The sequence below is a fragment of the Canis lupus genome, chromosome 3 (assembly GCF_011100685.1).
Source record: "Canis lupus familiaris isolate Mischka breed German Shepherd chromosome 3, alternate assembly UU_Cfam_GSD_1.0, whole genome shotgun sequence".
In the NCBI taxonomy this organism is placed as follows: domain Eukaryota; kingdom Metazoa; phylum Chordata; class Mammalia; order Carnivora; family Canidae; genus Canis; species Canis lupus.
This window is the reverse complement of record NC_049224.1, coordinates 26949999-26970844: the sequence shown is the minus strand read 5'-3', so window position 1 is coordinate 26970844 and position 20846 is coordinate 26949999. Positions and strand designations below refer to the sequence as shown.

Here is a 20846-nt window from a genome sequence, read left to right as displayed (position 1 = left end):
TCTCTTCTCCCCCCACCCCCTCCCCACAACCTATTCAGCTCCATCTCAAGGAGAATGCCAATGCCAGAAGGACCTAAACTCCCATTCTATCACAACCCCCGCCCCCCGAAAAAAAACCCTCCCATGTTTACTCCCAGAGGTTCTTAGGCTCATCGAATGAGTATGTGGCATTGACTATTTCATCCAAAATAGAAGTAGCCAAACAACCCCCAGTGTTCCATGTACTAAGACCTGCCTTATGCTCTGTGGGTGACTTAGTCATTTAGTCCTCAGTAAGTGGTGAGTATTTTTAGGCAAAGAGCCTCTATATTGAAAAAACCAACAGAATTTACCAAGGGAAATTTGCTCTGGTTAAATATTTGCTGCCCCAAGCTCCATCCCAGTTTTAGGAAAAAAAAACACACATTACACAGACTCCACACTGTGGGGTGAAGGCGACAGGCCTGCTCAGAGTGTTGCCTCTTTTAAGGCTGGTTCTGGGCATCCAAGGACAGTACGCCTATGTTGGTTCTTTAGGGACCCGTGCAAGAGGTTTCTTTTCAACCTTCAAGGCAGCCCGACTCAAAGCCATAACATTATCAGTAAGAATAAACAAGGACTCAGTGGACTTCCAACCCTAACTGCACTACTCGCTTGAGCCAAGTCCACACTCTCTCTGAGCCTCAATTTCCCGATCTGTACAAAAAATAATATTGCCATCCACCTTACCACAATGTCCCAAGAATTAATTCAGTCAATCCTTGTAAAGTGCTTGCCATAGTCCCTAATCCGTGATAGCCATTAAGTAAACTTCCAGGGGTGCCAGGCTGGCTCAGTCCATAGGGCATGTGATTCGCAATCTCAGAGTTCAAGCCCTGTACCGAAAGGAGCATGAAGCCTACTTAACAAAACAAAACAAAACCCCACAGTGAATTTCCCTAAATTCTAAGGTACTATTTTACAAAAAGAACTTTTGCGGGAGGGAATCTGCACATTACAGGAACGACTATGGGTTCCTGCATTCTGATTTAAAAACGGGGAAATAAGCATCTTAGAATCCCATAGGTGCTCTATTCATTTTGCCAAGGACTCATAGAGCAAGACACAAGGTAACTTCCAACAAGGTGCCTCCATCCCTGGCATATTTACATAAGAACTGAGCTCCAAAACACAGCATTTATTCATCTGTCTTTCAAAGAAAGACACTCAAAAGATACCTGAACTCCCAAATCAGGGAAGATATTTTCAAAAACATCAACACAAGCACTAAGTAAGTACTAAGCTCAAAGAGATGGAAATTAGAAGAAAATCCACATAATTTTTCCTGGGAGTACAGACTTTGGAAGGGTTCTTACAGAAACGGAGAGGAGAAAGATGAGAGTGGGGTCCCTCCAGTATGAAAGTGTTGTTTGGAAGAGATGAGAAAATGGTATATTAGCAAAGCTAAGGATTCTTCCATTATATCAGAACGCTGCCTGAATCCAAGGTGCCATGAAAGCTTTGGGCAGGCTGGCGTGAGTTAACAGCATGAGAACCAGAAGAACTGGATCTGCAAGTTCTATTTAATATCCCTTATTTGAAAATGAATATCAGAACCAGAGCCTCTTTCTGTCTGCCTCTCCTCTTTCTGGTATTCCACTAACCTTCATACTTCTGAGTGTATTTGTTTTTCTCTGTGGAATAATTCCAGGTCCATACCAGTGATGTTGTCTGCTACCGACCAACGGATAGGCGCTGTGAAACAGGGAATGCTGCAATCAGCTTCCATCCTCCCAGGGACCCTCTCTAGGCTGGGAAGACTCCCTCTAGGCTGGGAAGACCCCTCTAGGCTGGGAGGGCCCCCTCTAGGCTGGGAGGGCCCCCTCTAGGCTGGGAGGACCACCTCTAGGCTGGGAGGACCACCTCTAGGCTTGTTCCTTGACCGGTGGTTATCTTTGAGGGCCTTTGGGGGATGAGGGAGGCAAATTAAAGTCAGGGCCAACAACCCGCTTCTCTTTTGTGTGAATCTCTAAATATTTTTAAGAGGCAAATCTACATTTGTCATTATTAAAAAGCCACAAGAGGAACTAAACTTACACAGTCTAGCTTTATCTGATCCTGCCATCTCTGAAATCAGGAACTCAATGACCCCAAAGGGTAACTCTGCAAAATATCAGAAGCATGAGACAGAGACTAGCCTTAGTGCTCACAGCTCCTTCACCACAAGCATTTCATCAGGATCGAACATACACAAATTTGATTAGACAAAAAAAAAAAAAAAAAAAAAAAACTGTGATCAAACTGTAAACACAAAGATTTCAACCCAAACAAGACAACTTCCAGAGGACTAATTATGATGGAATGAACAGATCTTCCAAAGGACGGGAACAAAGCGGGCACCCAGGTGGCTCAGTGGTTGAGTGTCTGCCTTTGGCCCAGGGCGTGATCCTGGAGTCCTGGGATCGAGTCCCGCATCGGGCTCCCCGCCTGGAGCCTGCTTCTCCCTCTCTCTGTGTGTCTCTCATGAATAAATAAACTCTTTTAAAAGCGGGGGGAGGGGAACAAAGATCAACTAATATCAAACTAATGTCAATCTCTGTAAGAGAATTAGGTGTAACATCATTTTGCAATGATGTTACATTGTGGGATGTACCAACTAAACCATACCAGTAACCAGTCTTGAATAAGAAAAAATTTAATCCCAGTGAAAACTTACAACACTCTTCAATGAGACAATAGCATTTGGGGAACAGGGGCCATGGAATGGGTAGGTCCTACATGGTGATTTGGCGTAAGCCTATGAATTAAGGCAGAGGAACACAGGTATAGGAACCCAGGTTTCTAGCTTGATAGCTGATCCAATGGCAGACCAGCGGGGAACAGGAATCAGAAAAAAGAGCAGTTTCAAAGTGGTGGGGCAACACTTCACTTAAAAACAAATTGCACTGGAGGTGCCTGTATCAAGGGCAAGTGTGAGCAGGTATCTAAGCAAGGGTGTGGTACTCCAGAAGACAGCTGACTAGAGATAAAGGTTTAGTAGACCAGCAGGAATGGCAAAGGAGGCATTCGAAGGCAGTAAGTAAATTCCCCTGGAGAGGAATGGGTGAAGGAGCGGAGGGAGCTGCAGGTGGACACAGCCCAGAACCCTGGGGAGTACACATATTCAGGGGCCGGGAAGAAGGAAAACACTCAAGAAAGAAACTGAAAGGGTGCAGAGCTGAAGAGAATTGGAAGGAGAGGCTTTCAAGAAGCAGAGCGTGGTCAGCAGTGTCAAACAGTGCCAATGTGGTGAGGGCTGAGCAGTCAGTCACCCTGAGTTTGGCAGCCGACAGTCATCTGGGACGCTGAATCAGAATATTCTCTAAAGCCAGTGGAAGCAGAAGCCAGAATGCAGATGGCTGAGGAGCTGGCCAGGGAAGTGAACCTAGTGGGTCCTTTGCCCATGTTTTCAAAAAACTTAATGGCAAACGCAGGAGTATGAGGATTGTTTCTAAATTTTACAGATTTGTGATTACGCAGCAATACATAATCATATTCTTGTTGCCAAGGAAAATGTAAACTACCATAAAGATAGAGAAAATACAAGGGGCGCCTGGGTGGCTCAGTCAGTTAAGCAGCCAATCTTGATTTCAGCTCAGGTCACGGTGTCAGGATTGTGAGATCGAGTCCCACGTTGGGCTCCACGCTGGGCGTGAGCCTGTTCCAGATTCCTTCTCCTTCTGCTGCCCCACCCTCCACACGCTCAAGCATGTGCACACTCTCTCTCTCAAAATAACTAAATAAATATAAGATATAGAGAAAATACAATCCTCTTGACCATTATTACCCAACTTTAACTTGACTGCTTCCCATAGTCACAGCTGCGTGCATACCCTTCTAGACATTTTGCTGCACCGCTCTACACTCACTGTGTCTTGCAGACTGTTTCATGTCCGTACCAGCCATAATTTAGCTTCTGCTACCCAAATGGTAGACATTTAGGTTGTTTCTGATTTTTCATAATTATTTCATAAATAATGCATAATGGATATTTTCCCTATTGTGCATCTCTCTGTGTACACATGTAAAACATCAAGGACAGATACCAAGGAGGTAATTTTGGATCATAAAGTTAGAATGTTTTACATTTTAATAATAATATTGCCAAACTCTCCCCAAGGACGATTTTTGAGAATTCCAGGGTTGGAGTAATAGGGAGAGTAGAAGAAAGGAAGGAAAAGTGTCAGGAGAGCTACCAAACACATGCATCGGAGCCAGGAAATCCTCCACTGGCCCCCTCAGGGTCAGCATCTCAATGCTCTTTCTTGAGGTTCTTTGCCCACAAGCACTGTAAGGGGTGTAGGGTGGGAATGGGACCCTCTGAGTCCAAGAAAAAAATCTACATCTAGCCCCAGAGACACTGGGGAGCCTCACTACGGAGGGCTACACTTTGTTTTAGCTGGCTTACTATCCCCCCCACCCCTCCCACCGAACACAGGGTCTGATGGAGGACTCTGTACTGCCCAGAGAGAAACAAGGCCAGTGAAGAAGCATTTGTGAACACAGAGGTGCTGAGGTTTCTATAACAAGAGGACTAAACATCTCAATAGGCAAAACTTTCTATTCAGATCACTTACCAGATGGAAGACATGTTTATGGCCTAAGTGAGTCCCAAATCTGCTTTGTGAATAGACTTGGAATATGGTGATGCTGTATTATACACAAATTCAACTGTGTGCATGACTGTCTTCTATAACTTTTTAAACCCAGTAAAACTAGAGTTTGCATGTGAAATCTTTTTTCCATACTATACGTTACATTATATGGTTAAATATACATTATGGTACAGAGTTAGTCATTCACTCACTCATTCACATCCACTATGTCCAAGTATTGTTCTAGAATATGGAGATACAAGCAGTGAATAAAATGATCTTAAAAAAATCCAAGCTGACAAGAAGCTAACGTTCCAGTGAGATGCTTTATACACAGAACCATGTGTGCTCTACTTTGTGGATATTCCAAGCATTTTCATGGTTAATTTTGACTCTTTGTGATTTTTGCCTCAGGTGGGACATGAGAATCTAATATCCCCCAGAAGACTAGACTCTACCACACGTATAACTTCAAGTTCCTGGGAGGCCCTAGTCCCCAGTCCTTGTGCTGAGGACCGGGACAGGGAAGACATTTAGGTTTCTGGCCCAGTATCTTTCCCATTTTACCATCTATTGGACTTGGAATGGGAAGGAATGGGGAGTCCTTAGCAGCAGGGGAACCTAAGTATCCTCACACTCACTTTCTCCATCCACACTTTTTCCTGATCCCCAAGATGCTTGGGTTTGGCTACATAAAAAGAATACAAATTATTTTTATTTGTGAATAATTTACCATTCATTTCAAAAGGCCATGCAGAATAAGACAGATACAGTGTTAAATGTGTCACACTAAATTTATTGCTACACTATTCTTATCTCATCGACCTAGCATGTGGTTGACACATCCCCATGATCTACAACGTAAGCAAGGACTCTGGTGCCCTCAATGCAATGTTGAAGCCACTGAAGTTCTCCCCCAGGGGGAGGAGAGATTAGCTGCATATGATATGTATAGGGCCACTGGAGATCTAACACAAGAATTAAACACTCACAGCCTGTGGGTCAAACCCAGCAAGCTTCAATTCATGAAAATAAAGTTTTATTGGAACACGGCTACATCCATCTGTTGGCACATTGTTTTGGTTGCTTTTTCCCTACAATGGCAGGGCTGGAGTAGTTGCTAGACACCACCCAGCCCCCAGACCAGAGAATGTTTTCTAGCTGGCTCTCTACAGGAAAAGTTCACCAGCCTAGACTACCAGGAAGGACAGCTGGGGAATTGTGTACAACTGCTGAATATAAATTAACATCTCAAAGGCAAATGACAAATGGTGAGGACTTCCTCTCCAGACCAAAAGCCAAAGGAGAAGCAGAGAGGTCCATTTGCAGTGCCTTCTGAGTGTCCCAGAACTCTGTCCTGCCTTCTCACTTCCATGGAGGCTCTTTGCCCTCCTCTAAGGCACTGCTGTCCCAAAATGGAACTTGTGCTTTACATGAATCCAATTGTACATCTCCCATATGTCATTTTTAGAGCAGCAAATTAAGCATTTTAATTTCTCTGCAGGGTGGAGGACATGGAGGAGGACATGCCTGGGAGTCACAGTGCTCCTTTCTGCAGGCCAGAAGCCCTCAATAGCTCTAACAGAAAAAAGTCCTCACATCTGTTATGCAAACACACCCTGTGCAACCAAAAATAAAACCCACTCTGATGAAAGCTGGCATTTCAAAAGATAATTTGAGACTTATTTTTAAGACTGTTGAAACAGTCTCACTGAAATTTAAAAACCACACCCCCAAAATGCCTGACCCCCTAGTGATTAAGCTCAAGACTGTATTAGAGGGCCACACACTCCATTCCCTTTCAATCCTCCTACCTCACCTCAGCCACCCTGTCTCCAGACAAGGACACAGGGAAAACATTCCTCAGCCCTAACGTGACCCCGAAGGTCAACAGAAATGATGGCTAAGCTGACAGCACTGTCTCCAAGTCACTAATGGAGTGCATGTACTTAGCTTTCAAACCTGCCCCCGACCATACATACACGCAGCCTAACATCAAGGGGCTCCTTCCGCATATGATTACCAAACCCCTCTCTCTTTCCCCCCACCTGGGGTCTGGTTCTGTAAGGACAACTGTTCTGCTCACACTTATGTCCCCTGTGTCTCGCACAGTGCTTGGCTCTCCCACAACAAAGAAGGAAAGACAGGAGGAAGGAAGGAATCATTTGACATTAAAGACTTTTTAAAGCACAAACTCAAGTTACAGTTTAATCAAGTCAGACAATCACCCCTTTAAATGCTGAAGAGCATCGAGAGACCCAACTATTCACAATATTTATGTTTCCTGCTCCCGGCGTTTTGAGGCTACCAACTCCTGAGTTTGGTGTTGTGGTATTTGTCTGCTCCCTTGGGCCCATTTTTATAATGACAGAGCTGTTCATTTCCAACTGGAAGCTCTTGTCTGTTCTATTTATCTGCAGAGAGCTCCAGGGTCTTGTCGGCAGACAGTGGATGAAGAGATGCTTTTGCAAGATGACAGAAAAAGGGATTAGAGAAACTTCAGTTCTCACAATCTATCACTCTCCCCTTCCCACAGCCAGATCCATCCTGAAACAGAGATCCTCTTTAACACCTGATGCTCCCCAAAAGTTTCTAGGGTAATGGATCCTCCCGTCCAAAGACAATAACTATTGTTTCTTGTTCTCTGGCTCCCGGCAAGCTCATTATTACTGGACAAGGATCAAACTTCTCTGCCCTTGGTTCAGATTCAAAAAAAAGACTCTCAGCAGGGTATCCATTAGTTCAAATCGCTGCTTGTAGCACAGAACTATTTCCCACCATCATTTTCCCCTGGAATTCACTTGTGTGCAGAAGGGGGAGGCCTGAGCAAAGGGAAGAGCGAGGGCCGGGAGGGTTGCAGGGACTCTCTGTTTTCTCCCACACGGTGTTAGGTCTGGATGGAATTTAGACTAAAGATAAAACTGTGTGAAAACATATTCCCCCAAAGTCACTCCCACTTGGAAGGGAGGGGACCCAGAGCACTATGAAGTGGAACCTCACCGCCAACTCCCCACAGTCCTATAAAGGACTTAAGATTCGATGGCCCAAACCCACCTTTAACCTCAGAAACATACTCACTGATACATTGGACACATACAAACACAACAGTTTAGAAAGAGAACTTCTGGAAAACACGGATACAACATGTAGCCCTGCTGGATACAACAAATACTCCAGAATCAAAGAACTAGTCAGGTCAGCAATTTTATGTATTTATCTATTTACTTACTTTATTTTATTTACTTATTTATTTTTGCTAATCTGACACTTGTTCTAACACAAAAACGCAAAATGCCAGCTAAGAATGGGGAGTTCCGCTCTACAGAGCTTCAATGCTCCATAAGAACACCTGACACCAGGTTTCAGATACACAGTTTTCTTAACATTCAACTGGTAAACATCAAAATCAAAACAAGAGCCGGACTTTCCAGCTTCAGCGTGAAGGCCTGCCATTCTGCGCTGGGACAAACTACTCCATGTTGTGGATCAAGGTGGAATATCTTCTTCATTGCTGACACTTGTTTACTTTTAAAATATAATTACACCAAACACAACTTGAAGGCAGTTTCTATTTTATATGCAAAGCCATCAAAGACTAGATATGTGGATGTTCCTATTTTCTACTTCAGACCAAAAGTCATCCCTCAAGCCCAGCTCCTGGTCCTTACCACAGGGAAGCAGCAGGTGGGGAAGACAAACTAAGAAAGCTGCTACAGGCCGAGATGGTGCTGTTTCCAGAACGAATACTTCTCCTTTCACCACTGGCTCCAGAAGAAAGATTAGCATTCAGGAGGAAGGATAAGTTTGCTAAGGCTGAACTTCCCTGTTACACTTCTTTAAATATCCAAGGGACACCAAAGCCAGTGGTGCAGGCAGGAAAGGCACTGGCCAGGCAGCCAGGAGGCCAGCACTCCTGGGGTTCTAATCTCAGCGCTTCTTGGGGTCCCAGCCTTGGGCGAGCCACTTCCCAGGGCCCCACCCTCTCACCTGTCAAATGAGGCTAAGTTTAGTTAGGATTCTGACTTAAGGTACTCCCACTATTAAAACTTCTAACCTTTCGGGCATCTAGCTGGCTTGGGCCACTTGACCTTGATCTTGGAGTTGTAGGTTCGAGCCCCACACTGGACACAGAGATCACTGAACAATACCATACTGGAGAGCGCCTGGGTGGCTTAACTGGTTAACTGGATCTCAGGTTTGTGGGATCTAGCCCCACATCGGGCTCTGAGCTCAGCACAGAGTCTGCTTGTCTCCCTCTGCATCTCCCTCGCTGCCTGCCCCCAGGCTTGCTCTCTCCCATGCACACACACTAATAAATAAATGAAATCTTTAAAAAATAAAATCTTTGGGAAAAAAAATTCCAAAAACCCTTCTAACCTTCTATTTAAATCATACTCTCTAAAAGAGATCATTATTTCTTTTGGAAATAAGGCAAAAAATAGTGCAAAGTCCTTCACACCATAAGGTATTTGCTGTCTCCTCAAAGGGCAGAACACATCATAAATGTAAACTGCATCTTTTTTCCATTTCGTATCTGTTTATATTTTTTAAAGATTTTACTTATTTATTCATAGAGACAGAGAGAGAGAGAGAGAGAGAGAGAGGCAGAAGCAAGCTCCTTGCAGGGAGCCCGATGTGGGACTCGATCCCGGGTCTCGGAGGATCACACCCCGGGCTGCAGGGTTGCGCCCATCGGGGCTGCCCCATTTCTTACCTGTTTAACTAGATCCTATAACTAGAAACTTTGTTTTACTTCTTTTCTTTAATCCCCTGTGACTAGCACAGGGAGGGCTTTCCCACAAATAACACAGACTCTGATGCCTTCCCGTTCCTCGTATTACTACAAAAGTAAGGTAGCCCATCCACCAAGCTTCAGAGCCTCAAACTTGCTGGATCAAAGCTGTCAACACTAGGAACCACCAAAGTGTTAAATGTCAACAAACTGACTGAACAGTGTACTTACGAAGAGCCTTTTGAAATCTTAAGGTGTTGCTAAGGAAAGTAGGTCCTGTGTTCATCTCTATACACTGCAGTGACCCCAGAATTTGGAAACAGGGTATCATCTGGGAAAAATACATGTAGCAAGCAGTCACCCATGGGATTTGCTTATCTGGAGAAAGAAGTCAAAGGGAAGGGAACGTGTAAAGCTGGGGACATTCAGGAACAATTCAAATCCAAAGAACACAACTGGAATGTGACATCAAGGAGCCTGGTGGAGGTAAATCAGAACCGACTGGGATGCACAGTGGAATCAATACTTTTATGATGTGTCTGGGGAAAGTATGTGGTCAGCACCGAATCTAGCAAAAAGAGAGGAAAGGCATCACCAGGGTACGGACGGAGCAGTGTCCAGAGAAAAGCATGCCCTGACGAGCAGATGGACCTATGGAAATAAGCAAAGCTGGAAGCGAATGAGCTGCCCAGGAGAAAGGAGAAGGGAAGCGAATGAGAAGGGCAGGAGGCAGCGGTTCAGGCTCAGGCAAGGCGGAGATGATCACTTTGTTCCGGGTGCTGGGGATACTACAAGATTTGGGTGTGGCCTTGGCACCAGACTGGCTACAAGTCAACTATTTCCCTTTCATCTATGTCCACATAATCTTGTACTGATGCTGGTAATACACATGAATTTCCCACTACCACAACTCCTCCTTTCTCCTCCTGATGAAGACAATAATGAACAGTGAAAATTATTGAGAAATACATATCCAAAAATTTATATATCACACCTCTAGGGAATGTGTTGTGAGAGGCTAGATTTTCTGAATAGATAGAGAAAAATTCTTTAAGCCTATCTTGTACCTTTGTTCAAAGGGTCGAAATCCACAGTCAGCAGCCTTAATACTGGTCTCCTTTCCTGTCCCCTGGTGAATTTTGGACTTCACAAGAAATGTAGAAATTGTGATTACGGTACATACTTACAATTTTAAAAGTGAAGCGGGGGGGCACCTGGGTGGCTCAGTCACTTGAGTGTCCCAACTCTTGATTTCAGCTCAGGACATGACCCCACCACCACCACCACTACCACCACTTGGCTGGAGTTCAGCAGGGAGTCTACTAAAAACTCTCTCTCTTGCTTTCCCTCTGGCCCTCCCCACCTCTCTCTCTCTCTCTCTCATAAATCTTTTAAAAATACATAAATAAAAGTGGGGGTAGAGGTGGGGTGATGAATGTTACTTGGAGAAGGCGAGACCTGGTTCAATGTCCTACCTCCACCCCACATTAGTTCTGAAACTGAGTGGAGTGGAGCAAAGCGATCAAGACAATTTCTAAATAGTTACTTGGATAAAAATGCCTGATTCCAGTGAGCAAGGGGTAGACTAGTAGAGAAGGGCTTCTTGGATCCTGGGACTACATGCATAGATTTGCACAGACTCTAGCACATGCCACTCAGCAACCTCCCTATTGCTCACTGTAACAGGTGGGGTGAGAGAAGCCTGGTGTCCATTTTCAAATGTATAGTTTTGTCAGAAATTTGTGAACTCAGAGAGTTTAAGCTATTTCAGGAGTGGCAAGTCCAAATGCCTTTCTTCAGGGGGCAAGAAGTAAAGGTAAATGTGTGAGACACGGTGTCGGTAAACATCCTGCGATGGGACTCATGAGGAGCTACAGCATGCTCGCCCCTCCTAGAGGCGCCAAGTTTAAACTTTAATAATAATAAAAACCAGTGGCCCAACAAGAGCCTGTAGGACAATGCACACGTCCTGGGCTTCCCCTGCAACCTCTGGGTGCGGCACTGGCTGCCGCTGGGGCCGGGATTCTAACGTTAGGCTGGCTGAGCAAGTCCTGGGAGAGAAGGAATTTAAGAACTGCGTTTAACACACTGCAAGCACTGCAGCCGAGTCCTGCTCATGTCCACATCTTACAGACCTTGTTCACGATTCCTTTAAAGCCTGCTCTGCCTGCAGCATTACCAGCAGGGGCTGAAAATAACCACCAAGCTCTCTGCATCCAGGACAAGAACAGCCAATCCCAGGACCGCAGTTCCTGCATTCTCACTTACCCACAGGAAAACAGACCTAAATCCAGGAGGAGAAAATACTGTATAAAGTAAAACATATTTGCCAAAGAGACCAGGTAAGAAGAAACAAATGTCTTCTAGAGCAAATGAAGGGACACGCCTGTTTGACTCAGCCGGAAGACACGCGACTCCTGATCTTGGGGTCCTGAGTTTGAGCCCCGTGTTGGGTATAGAGTTTACTTTAATCAATTAAATTAATTAAAACATTAAAAATTCATTAAATAAATAAGACAAATGAAGGAACAAAAAAAAAAAAGGCTGTGGTCAAAAACAAAGACCTTTATAGCCACTCCTCTCAATACAAGAAATAATTCTTCAAAATTTAAATTTAAAACATGTAACAATACAAAAACCAGTCTTCCACGACGTGGAGCATGTGTCTGGGTTCTGAGGAAAATAAAATGCAAAGATTTAGCCAGGTCAGCCACTAACCTACCACCCACCTCAATGAATCAGAGCAGCCGGGAACAGTGTGGGATGGGAGGGAAGTAAATGGATCCAAGACGTTTCAGGTCAGGGACAGTTTAGGCTCTTCCTACGGTGGCCTGGCACCCTGAGCTCACTCTGGGGTTTGGGGAGTTTTTCTGGCCATCCTATCTTCTGAAATGAATGTTTAGTCCCCTAGGCATCAGATATCTCAAGACTGATGAGGGAGCAGAAGGTAAGTCGAGGACAAAGCACAAGCTGACACCGCCCCCCCCCCTCCGCGCCCCTCCCCAGGTGGGCTACGTGTGGCATTCCTTGGGCTCCGGGGCTCCGGCTGCCCTAAAGCTAAGAGGAAGGCAAACAAACAGGTAAATGATACAGATCAAAGTCTGGCAGGACCTGAGTCTCTAGCAGTTTACAATGTCTTAGTGATTTACAAGGCAAAAAGCATTCTTAACCTAAAGCCTAACCTTCAGAAGCTGGTAGACTCCATTTCCTGGAGCCCTAACATCACCCTGCCTTCTACACTGATGTGGGAAACAAAGGTAGAAGGGAATGTAAATAAATAAAAATTCCTTATAACCTGCAGCCCATTGACAAATACTTGAGGCAGGCGGGATACAGCATTCCTGCAGAAACTCCAGCGGTCTTAAGGCCTCCCAGAGGGCGCCTGGGTGGCTCGGTACGTTGGGTGTCTGTCTTCAGCTCAGGTCATGATCCCAAGGTCCTAGGACAGAGCCCCAGGTTGGGCTCCCTGCTCAGCAAGGAGTCTGCTGATCCTGCTTCTCCCTCTGCCCCTCCCCCAGTTTGTACACTCAAGCTCCCTCTCTCTCTCTCTCTCTTATTCTCTCTCAAATAAATAAAATCCTTTAAAAAAAAAAAAAAAAAAAAAGACTTACCAGGGACACCTGGATGGCTCAGTGGTTGAGCGTCTGCTTTTGGCTCCAGTCTGATCCCTGGTCCCTGGATCAAGTTTCGCATCAGGCTCCCTGTATAGAGCCTGCTTCTCCCTCTGCCTGTGTGTCTGCCTCTCTATCTCATGAATAAATAAAGTCTTTTTTTAATGTGTTTTTTATTTTTATTTTATTTTTAAATTTTTTTTAAATGCCTTACTAGAAGGAAAAATAACCTTGACAATAGCCATGCCTCCAGCATCCTGAGAGTCTTCTTTACCATATGAAAGTCCTTTTGGTCACCTCCTTTGGTCCTTACCTCCCCCACTTCCCAAGTATGTAATCAGCTACTCTCCACAATCTTGCTGTAGCAGCTCTTCCTACCCAGGGCTTCTGTTCCTGGGCTTTAATAAAACCGCCTTTTTGCACCAAAGAGGTCTGAAGAATTCTTTCTTGGCCGTCGGCTCCAGATCTCACCAACATTCCAAAACCACATCAAAACTATACCTGCTTAGGGTGCCTATGTGGTTCATCAGCCTCCAACTCTTGACTTTGGCTCAGGTCATGATCTTGGGGTCATGAGATCAAGCCCCCATCACACTCAGCAGTGGAGGGAATTCTCCTGGGGACTTTTTATTTTTCTCTCTCTCTCTCTCAAGTACATAAATAAATCTTAAAAAAGAAAAAAAAAAAAAAAAAAAAGACTACACCTGCATGAATTACAAGCTTAATGACATGAATGACCTGCCATAAAATGGCTCCTACATTTCAGGATGGGAACCGTGCTCCAGGAGCAGACAGGCATCCCACCCCACACCACCAGCACTGGCACAGTTTGCTCTGAGCCAAAGTTCTCATGGGAATAAGGAGTTTCCCTAGAGAAAGGAGGCGGGATGAAGTTTGGCTCTGCAGATCCCTGCAGTTTCCTCCTGCTCACATTTAAACATAGGCCACGTTTTGAAAACAAGGCAAAAACTGAAAGTAACTGAAAAAAAGGGCTGCCCTTGTGTTCTTAACCCACGCACCAAAGACCCATGTGGCACTGGACGGAGCCCCGTCCTCTGAATACAAATGTGAGAATGCTGGGTGGGAGGCAATTAGATGCTCCCATCGGGGCAGTTACCAGCACACCCACTTTCTCCTCTTCCCATCACAGCCTCAGACATTTCCCCGTCCAACAAAGTGGGGGCGAGGACTGCAGCAGAAGCCCAGAGTGTGTCCCCACAAGGGGATCTTTCAACACCACCCTCGAGCATCGCCTGAGGGTGAGGTCAGCCTCCATTCTATAGGCTGCAAACAAGATGACTTTGTGACCAGCTGGCCTGCACCCTATGAGGCCTTAAAAATGGAAAAGGATTGGTTTCGCCCACAGGGACCTCATTCTTTATGCAGAAAGTCCAGCCAAACCATTTTTAAATGCGTACATTCAAAAGACAGGCATAGAAACACTTACAAGAGCCAATGTGAGGAGTCAGAGTTGCCCCTCTCTCCTCCCTGCTCAATCCCCCACCCCCTGCTCAGACCTCAAATCACACTGTACACACAAACCACTCCTGGGCTCACCTCCCTAAACACCTGTTTCTATAAGGACACACTCTTGCTCAAGAATTGATAATGGCATGGCTTCCAACTTGCCATCAGACCACAGCCAAATGCCTAGCGTTAGCACCAGAATTCCTGCAAAGTCTTTTTACCTACATATATCTCATCTCTGTCCTTCTACACGCGCCTGGTCCTTGTTTTTTTTTACCTCCTGTCGACCTACGCAGTACACAGCCCAGGCACTAAGAACACAGTCAGCCTGGGTGCAAATCCCAACTGGACCACTTAGAGCTGGAGACCGCTCAAGGTGCTTCAATGCTTCAGTGCCTCAGCCTCCTCATCTGTAAGGCAGGAATAATGACAGCACCTACTGCTCGGCTGAGTGCAGCAGTGATGAACTGAGAGGATTCAGGTAAGATGCTCAGAATAAAACCTGGCACATGGTTTCACCCAATAAATATTAGCAATTAAAATAGTCATCGTCATTACACAAGTCACTTCCATGAAGTGACCCTTAGTGACACCACTCAACATCTTCTGTTTCTTAAATGTTCTATGAAGACTTAGAAATCACAGACACTGGCTGAACTTGTCAAGGACTGTTTCAAGGGGCAGGTTATCTGGATGGCAACTGAATGTTGGAATTACTACTATTAAAGTCATATCCTAAAAGGTTTACCTAGGGCTCCCAAATGAACCCTCCCTTGAGTAACAATGTTTCTGATGGGTTAGCCACTACATATTTGTAGTCTTGGGTTTTGTTTCTTGGATCTAGGCTTAATTCTACCTACCCTGAAAACCTCTTATGGGCTGGAATTGCACCAGAGACATCTGATACATGCTCAGAGGTCCGGCCACAACCACGGTGGATACTCAAACCAATGCTTGCTGCATTTAGAAAGAGAACATGAGGTTACCTGAAAAACCAAGATACTAAATGGGAGATTAAATGTCCTCTCAGTATTCCTCCTCTCAAACTTCCTGCTACAAACATACAAGATCAAACCATGGTATAATGAAGAGAACTGGTGCTAATTACCACCACCATGGAGTGAAGCCTGGTGTGGCAGCCTTAGCTCTGGGTCTCCCTGCCTCCAAATTTCCAAAGCACTTCATGCATCCGCTCATTTGGCACTTAGTAATTTCTACCTTGTTTTATACCTCAGAAGACTTTGCACCCTGTCTTCTGCATGGTAAGCTCCATCTTTCACAAGTTTGATTGCCCCGGAGCTCCCACAGCAGTGTCTTACTGAGGAAAGAGCCAATGTTTAAAGCAGTCAGAGGAGAATCACAATTTTATTTTATTTTATTTTATTTTAAATTTTATTAATTTATTCATGAGAGACACACACACAGAGAGAGAGAGAGAGAGAGGGGCAGAGGCACAGGCAGAGGGAGAAGCAGGCTCCATGCAGGGAGCCCGACGTGGGACTCGATCCCAGGTCTCAAGGATTACGCCCTGAGCTGAAGGTAGCATTAAACCACACAGCCACCCAGACTGCCCAAGAATCACAATTTTAAAAGCTTTGACAGTAGCCCCACTATATTCCAGACCATACATCCACAATTATAAAAGCATTACCGAACAGGAGACTTCAAAGGGCCTAACAGATAAGAATATATCAAGTGCTTTTAAGGAACTGGTTGTTTTGAAGCACTTGAGAGTGTACTTAAGAGAGTCTGTAGAATCAGCGTAAGGTTGGAAGAACAGACACTTGCTCGGAAACTGTTCCTACTGATGCCACCTCCACTGTGGACGGGCTCCATTAGAGCTCTGCTCCTGGCCTCCTTCCCATCCTCATTTTGCTGGGCCCCAGGAAAACTGGGTTTGGACAGCTAGACTTTCCTGTCCCTCTTTCCTTGGACAAGAGCTGTAACATGCCTGCTGCTCTTCCTGGTAAACTGCCTACCTCTATAGGGGAAGTCTGGCCCAGCCCAGTGAGACTGGTGCTTGAGTGGGGTCTCCCAGGGGAAAAGTCTAACTCATTTTGGGGTCTGATAGTGGGAAGCCCATTTCTCTGCAGATCCAAGCCACACTGTCTCACATCAGCTTTATGAAGCGTAAAGAGGACGGCTGGCATCTATCTGCTGACTCCATAGTCTTTTTTGTTCAATTTGTTTAGAACCTAGGAGGGGAAATGTTTTTTGGGGGGCTCCCTCAAAAAAACCCCAAATGTCCCCCATCACCTGGCTGATGAAAAGGCCTTCTATGGGGAAAGTCCAGGATAAGGTCCTAGGTGTCTTCATCAGCATCACATAACCAGGCCCATCTCTGTAGGCGCTGCCTAAGACGTGGCTAGAAATCCATCTCTCACCCTTGGAGACACCCAACCTACAAATGACATGTCACCAAACTGAGTTTATAACAACTGCTACTTGAGACCGTGGCAGCCACAACAGGGGGAAGTCCAGAAGTCTACAAGGCAAGACTGTACATCCAAGGAGGAACAGCTAAAAACAAGGCTATGACAAAACACACAGTACACCAAAAGCACTGGACTGTATCTGTACTAAAGTTCCAGACCTTAAATGGCTCCCCCTGCTTGGCAGCAAAGCACCAAGGAGGCTTCAGGAAGGTTCAGAGAAAACAAGGATACCCCAAACCACACCAGGGCAGCTGGGCTCCATCCCCTTAACTGAAGGTTTCCCACACCACCTCCCCATCAACCGTGGGAAATGGGAAGAGCTGGAAAGAGGCAGACTTACACGCTCTTTCATCTCATTAGCCACGGTCTTTGACATCATGACGCAGCAGATAAGAACGACGAGGATGAAGTAGAGCGCATACATGAAGCGGGTGCTCCGGGACTGTCGGATCTTGGGGCAGCAGCCGCAGCAGAGGGAGCAGCCAGCGGAACCACAGCAGCAGGCCAGCTAGGGAAGGAGCACAAACATCCTGTTAGAGCCCCTCGTTTACAGACCCATGAACGCCAGACCTCTGCAGCCCCCCCCCCCCCCACGGCTCCGGGCTGTGGTTTTCCGAGCCACCTGCCCACAGAACACACAGGAATGGTGGCGGGGGTGCACAGAGTGTTCACCAGAATTGCTCTGACATTGTCTTCAGTAAAAGGCAGGCATGTGGCTGGGGAGATGCCCAACCGTTTCTGTGTAAGGCTCGCCCGCAGGACTGTAATCATTACTCTGAGATCAAAGTTTTCTGAGATCAGCTAGGGAGTAGAAGCAGCCAAGAACCAGAAAAAGGATGAAGTGAGGTGGGAAGAATGTGAGAAAACAAGCTAGGCCCAAGAAAGGGCCTTGCCAAAAATCCATGAGGCAGAGAATGAACTGTATAAACACCTAGGGACGTGCTGGATGGGGAGGGTGAGGTGTGCTGGTATGCATCTCCCTTTGCAGGCAGGAATGCGAGTGTGTAACGTGAAGCTCCAAAGAAATAGGTGCCTCTTACCCAGGCATTGTGTACCAGAGCTTCGTGCCCCTACGGGTAAGCTTTTAGGCTCATGAGCAGGCCTGGGCACCGAGGAGCTGAGAGATCCTGTTGTATCAGTAGCAACGCACGCACCTTTCCTTTGGGGAAATGAGATCTTTTTTCCCCCCATCTTTGACTGAGATTCACTGGTCAATGCAACTAGACATAATTTGGGAATATTATATAAAATAGGGATTAGGTTTTCAAGGGTGAGACTGTGCTAATTTTTTGTCTTTGTAAAGGCTATGTTTTTTAGACCACACTTAGGTTTACAATAAAATTGAGAGGAAGACAAAGAGATTTGCCATATACCCCTACTGCCACACATGCATAGTCTCCCCATTAGCAATACCACTCACAAAAATGGTACTTTTTTACCAAGGACGATGATGGCACATCATCATCACCCAAAGTCTACAGGTTACCTAAGGGTTCGCTCTCGGTGTCATATATTCAATGGGTTTGAACAAATATATATATGATATATATCCATCACCATAATATCATACAGAGTATTTTCACTGCCCCCAAAACAACTCAGTCTTCAGGAAAGCATAGGGCAATGGGGGCAGTGTTATTAAAAGTTCAGGCTCAAGGGGCGCCTCGGTGGCTCAGTGGGTTAAGCCTCTTGGTTTTGACTCAGGTCATGGTCTCCCAGTCATGAGATCCAGCCCCAGATCAGGCTCCACACTTAGTTCAGTGTCCACTTGAGATTCTCTCTCCCCCTGCCTCTCTACCCTCTCTCTCTCTCTCTGTCTCAAATCAATCAATCAATCAGTCAGTCAATCTTTAAAAAGAACAGAGTTGGGCAGCCCAGGTGGCGCAGCGGTTTAACGCCACCTTCAGCCCAGGGCATGATCCTGGGGTCCCACCTCGGGCTCCCTGCATGGAGCCTGCTTCTCCCCTGCCTGTGTCTCTGCCTCTCTCTCTCTCTCTCTCTCTGTCTCTCATGAATAAATAAAATATTTAAAAAAGGTAACATATAAATAAGTAAACAAACAAAGTTTGGGCTCAAAGTCAGCCTGCGTGGGTTTGGTGCCTGGCTCTGCTCCCTACTAGCTGTATACCGTGATCAAGTTATTTACCCTTTTACGACTCAGTTTCCTTATTTACAAAATTGGAGTAGTAACAATATTTATGCCTGTGCTGTCGTCTCACAGGTGACCTAATTTAACACACTTGGTGTTAAGAAAGGATTTCTCTTAAGCAAACCGGGAATCTTACAAAAGAGATCACCATAACCTGCAAATAACTAAATCGATATCACAAGTATATAGGTATAAGACAACAAGGCTATAATCACAACCACGTTTTCACATCTTCCTTCATTTACATCGGGAAACTCATTGTAAGACCACTCCAATAGGTCTCAAGCTTATGCACTCCTTGCTTGCTGACCTAAGTCCCTTGGCCTATAGATAAACTAACCTACTATCCTTGAGATCTGCAGACCACCAGCCTTGAGGAGGGAAGGACCAGACTTCCCCAGGAGAGGAGTCCTGCCCACACTGGAGCACAGCTGCTGCTGATGCCACCAAGTTTGTTCAAGGTCATGTCCATGACTATCCACCTGGGCACCACCTTCCCTTGCAGGGAGACCACCTCCAGCCCCCAATGTCCCACCCTTCCCCTTTAAAACCTTTTGGCGGGGGATCCCTGGATGGCTCAGCGGTTTAGCGCCGCCTTCAGCCCAGGGCTGGATTCCGGAGACTGGGGATAGAGTCCCACGTTGGGCTCCCTGCATGGAGCCTGCTTCTCCCTCTGCCTGTGTCTCTGCCTCTCTCTCTGTGTCTCTGCCTCTCTCTGTGTGTGTCTCTCATGAATAAATAAATAAAATCTTTAAAAAATAATAATAATAAATAAAACCTTCTGGCTTTGTCTGGACAGGGAAGATGATCTTTGGGACGTCAGTCCACCATAGTCCCAGGCTGCCAGCTTCCTGAATAAAGCAACCTTTCCTTTCTGACCATCACTTGTCTCCCAAGTATTGATTTTTAAAGCAGCCGAGCTTGAGTTCAGAACTGGTTCTCTGTCCCGTATCCTGTAACACCATTGTTTGAGCACTTTGTGTACTATTTCATCACCTCACAGGTTTGCTAATGCACTCTTTCCATCTTATGTTCAGGTTTCAAACTGTCTTCCTCAAAAGACTCTTCTGGCCTCATAAGGTTAGACTGGTTCTTTGTAAGATAAGCCAGTCTGTTTGGGCTGGGCTAACAGATGACACAAGTGAGAACCTACCACTGCTGGTGTGTGTGGCTCTGAGAGGTCACCTTCCTTTATAACCCACTCACACAATCTCAATCCCCAACTTGACTGACCCCTTTCCACCCATAGATCCAAATCCCCCCACACACACTCTCTCTCTCCTTCCACTCACACAGCGAGCTCTTCTCTGGACCCTTGCCTTCCTCCTCCTCACCTCCCAAATTCTTGCCCAACGTTCTCCTTTGCTGGCTGCTAATTTTTTTAGTTCTATGGCTTTAAATAACCAGTCTTACTGTATTGCAAACTCAAATCCAATAAAAGATTTATTCTATTTGGGAAAAGAAATATTTTTAAACAGTAAATGTTCCCCATGATAGAACATTCCCATAGCACAATCAACATTTAAACTATCTGCACAGAGGGGAAAAATAAACAGATTTTATATTTTTTATTTTTATTATATATTTATATAAATTATGTTATTTATTATTATTTGTTATTATTTAAAGGCAAATAGTAACAGAAGGAGTGTGATTACGGAAAATGTGAGAACAAAATCATAGGGCTTCTCAGAATAAGCTTATCGTTAAAGTCATGTATCATTGTATGGATTTAACTTTTCAACCTTTCCTTACTTTTTACTTTCACCCTATATCGTACTGTGGTATTTTAAAAATATACATGCACATGTATAAGTGTGTGTATCTGTGTGTGTGTATATATACAGGCGTGTGTGCATA

General features: G+C 45.3%; 1 protein-coding gene across 2 annotated transcripts in view; it reads right to left on the bottom strand.

Moving 5' to 3' along the window:
- Positions 1–20846, bottom strand: part of SERINC5 (serine incorporator 5) — a 102635-nt gene that overhangs the window by 34731 nt on the left and 47058 nt on the right. For both annotated transcript variants that reach the window (XM_038532459.1, XM_038532460.1), the window contains exon 2: positions 17178–17345. In XM_038532459.1, the coding sequence (XP_038388387.1) occupies positions 17178–17345 (168 nt within the window). The remainder of the gene's footprint in view (positions 1–17177; positions 17346–20846) is intronic.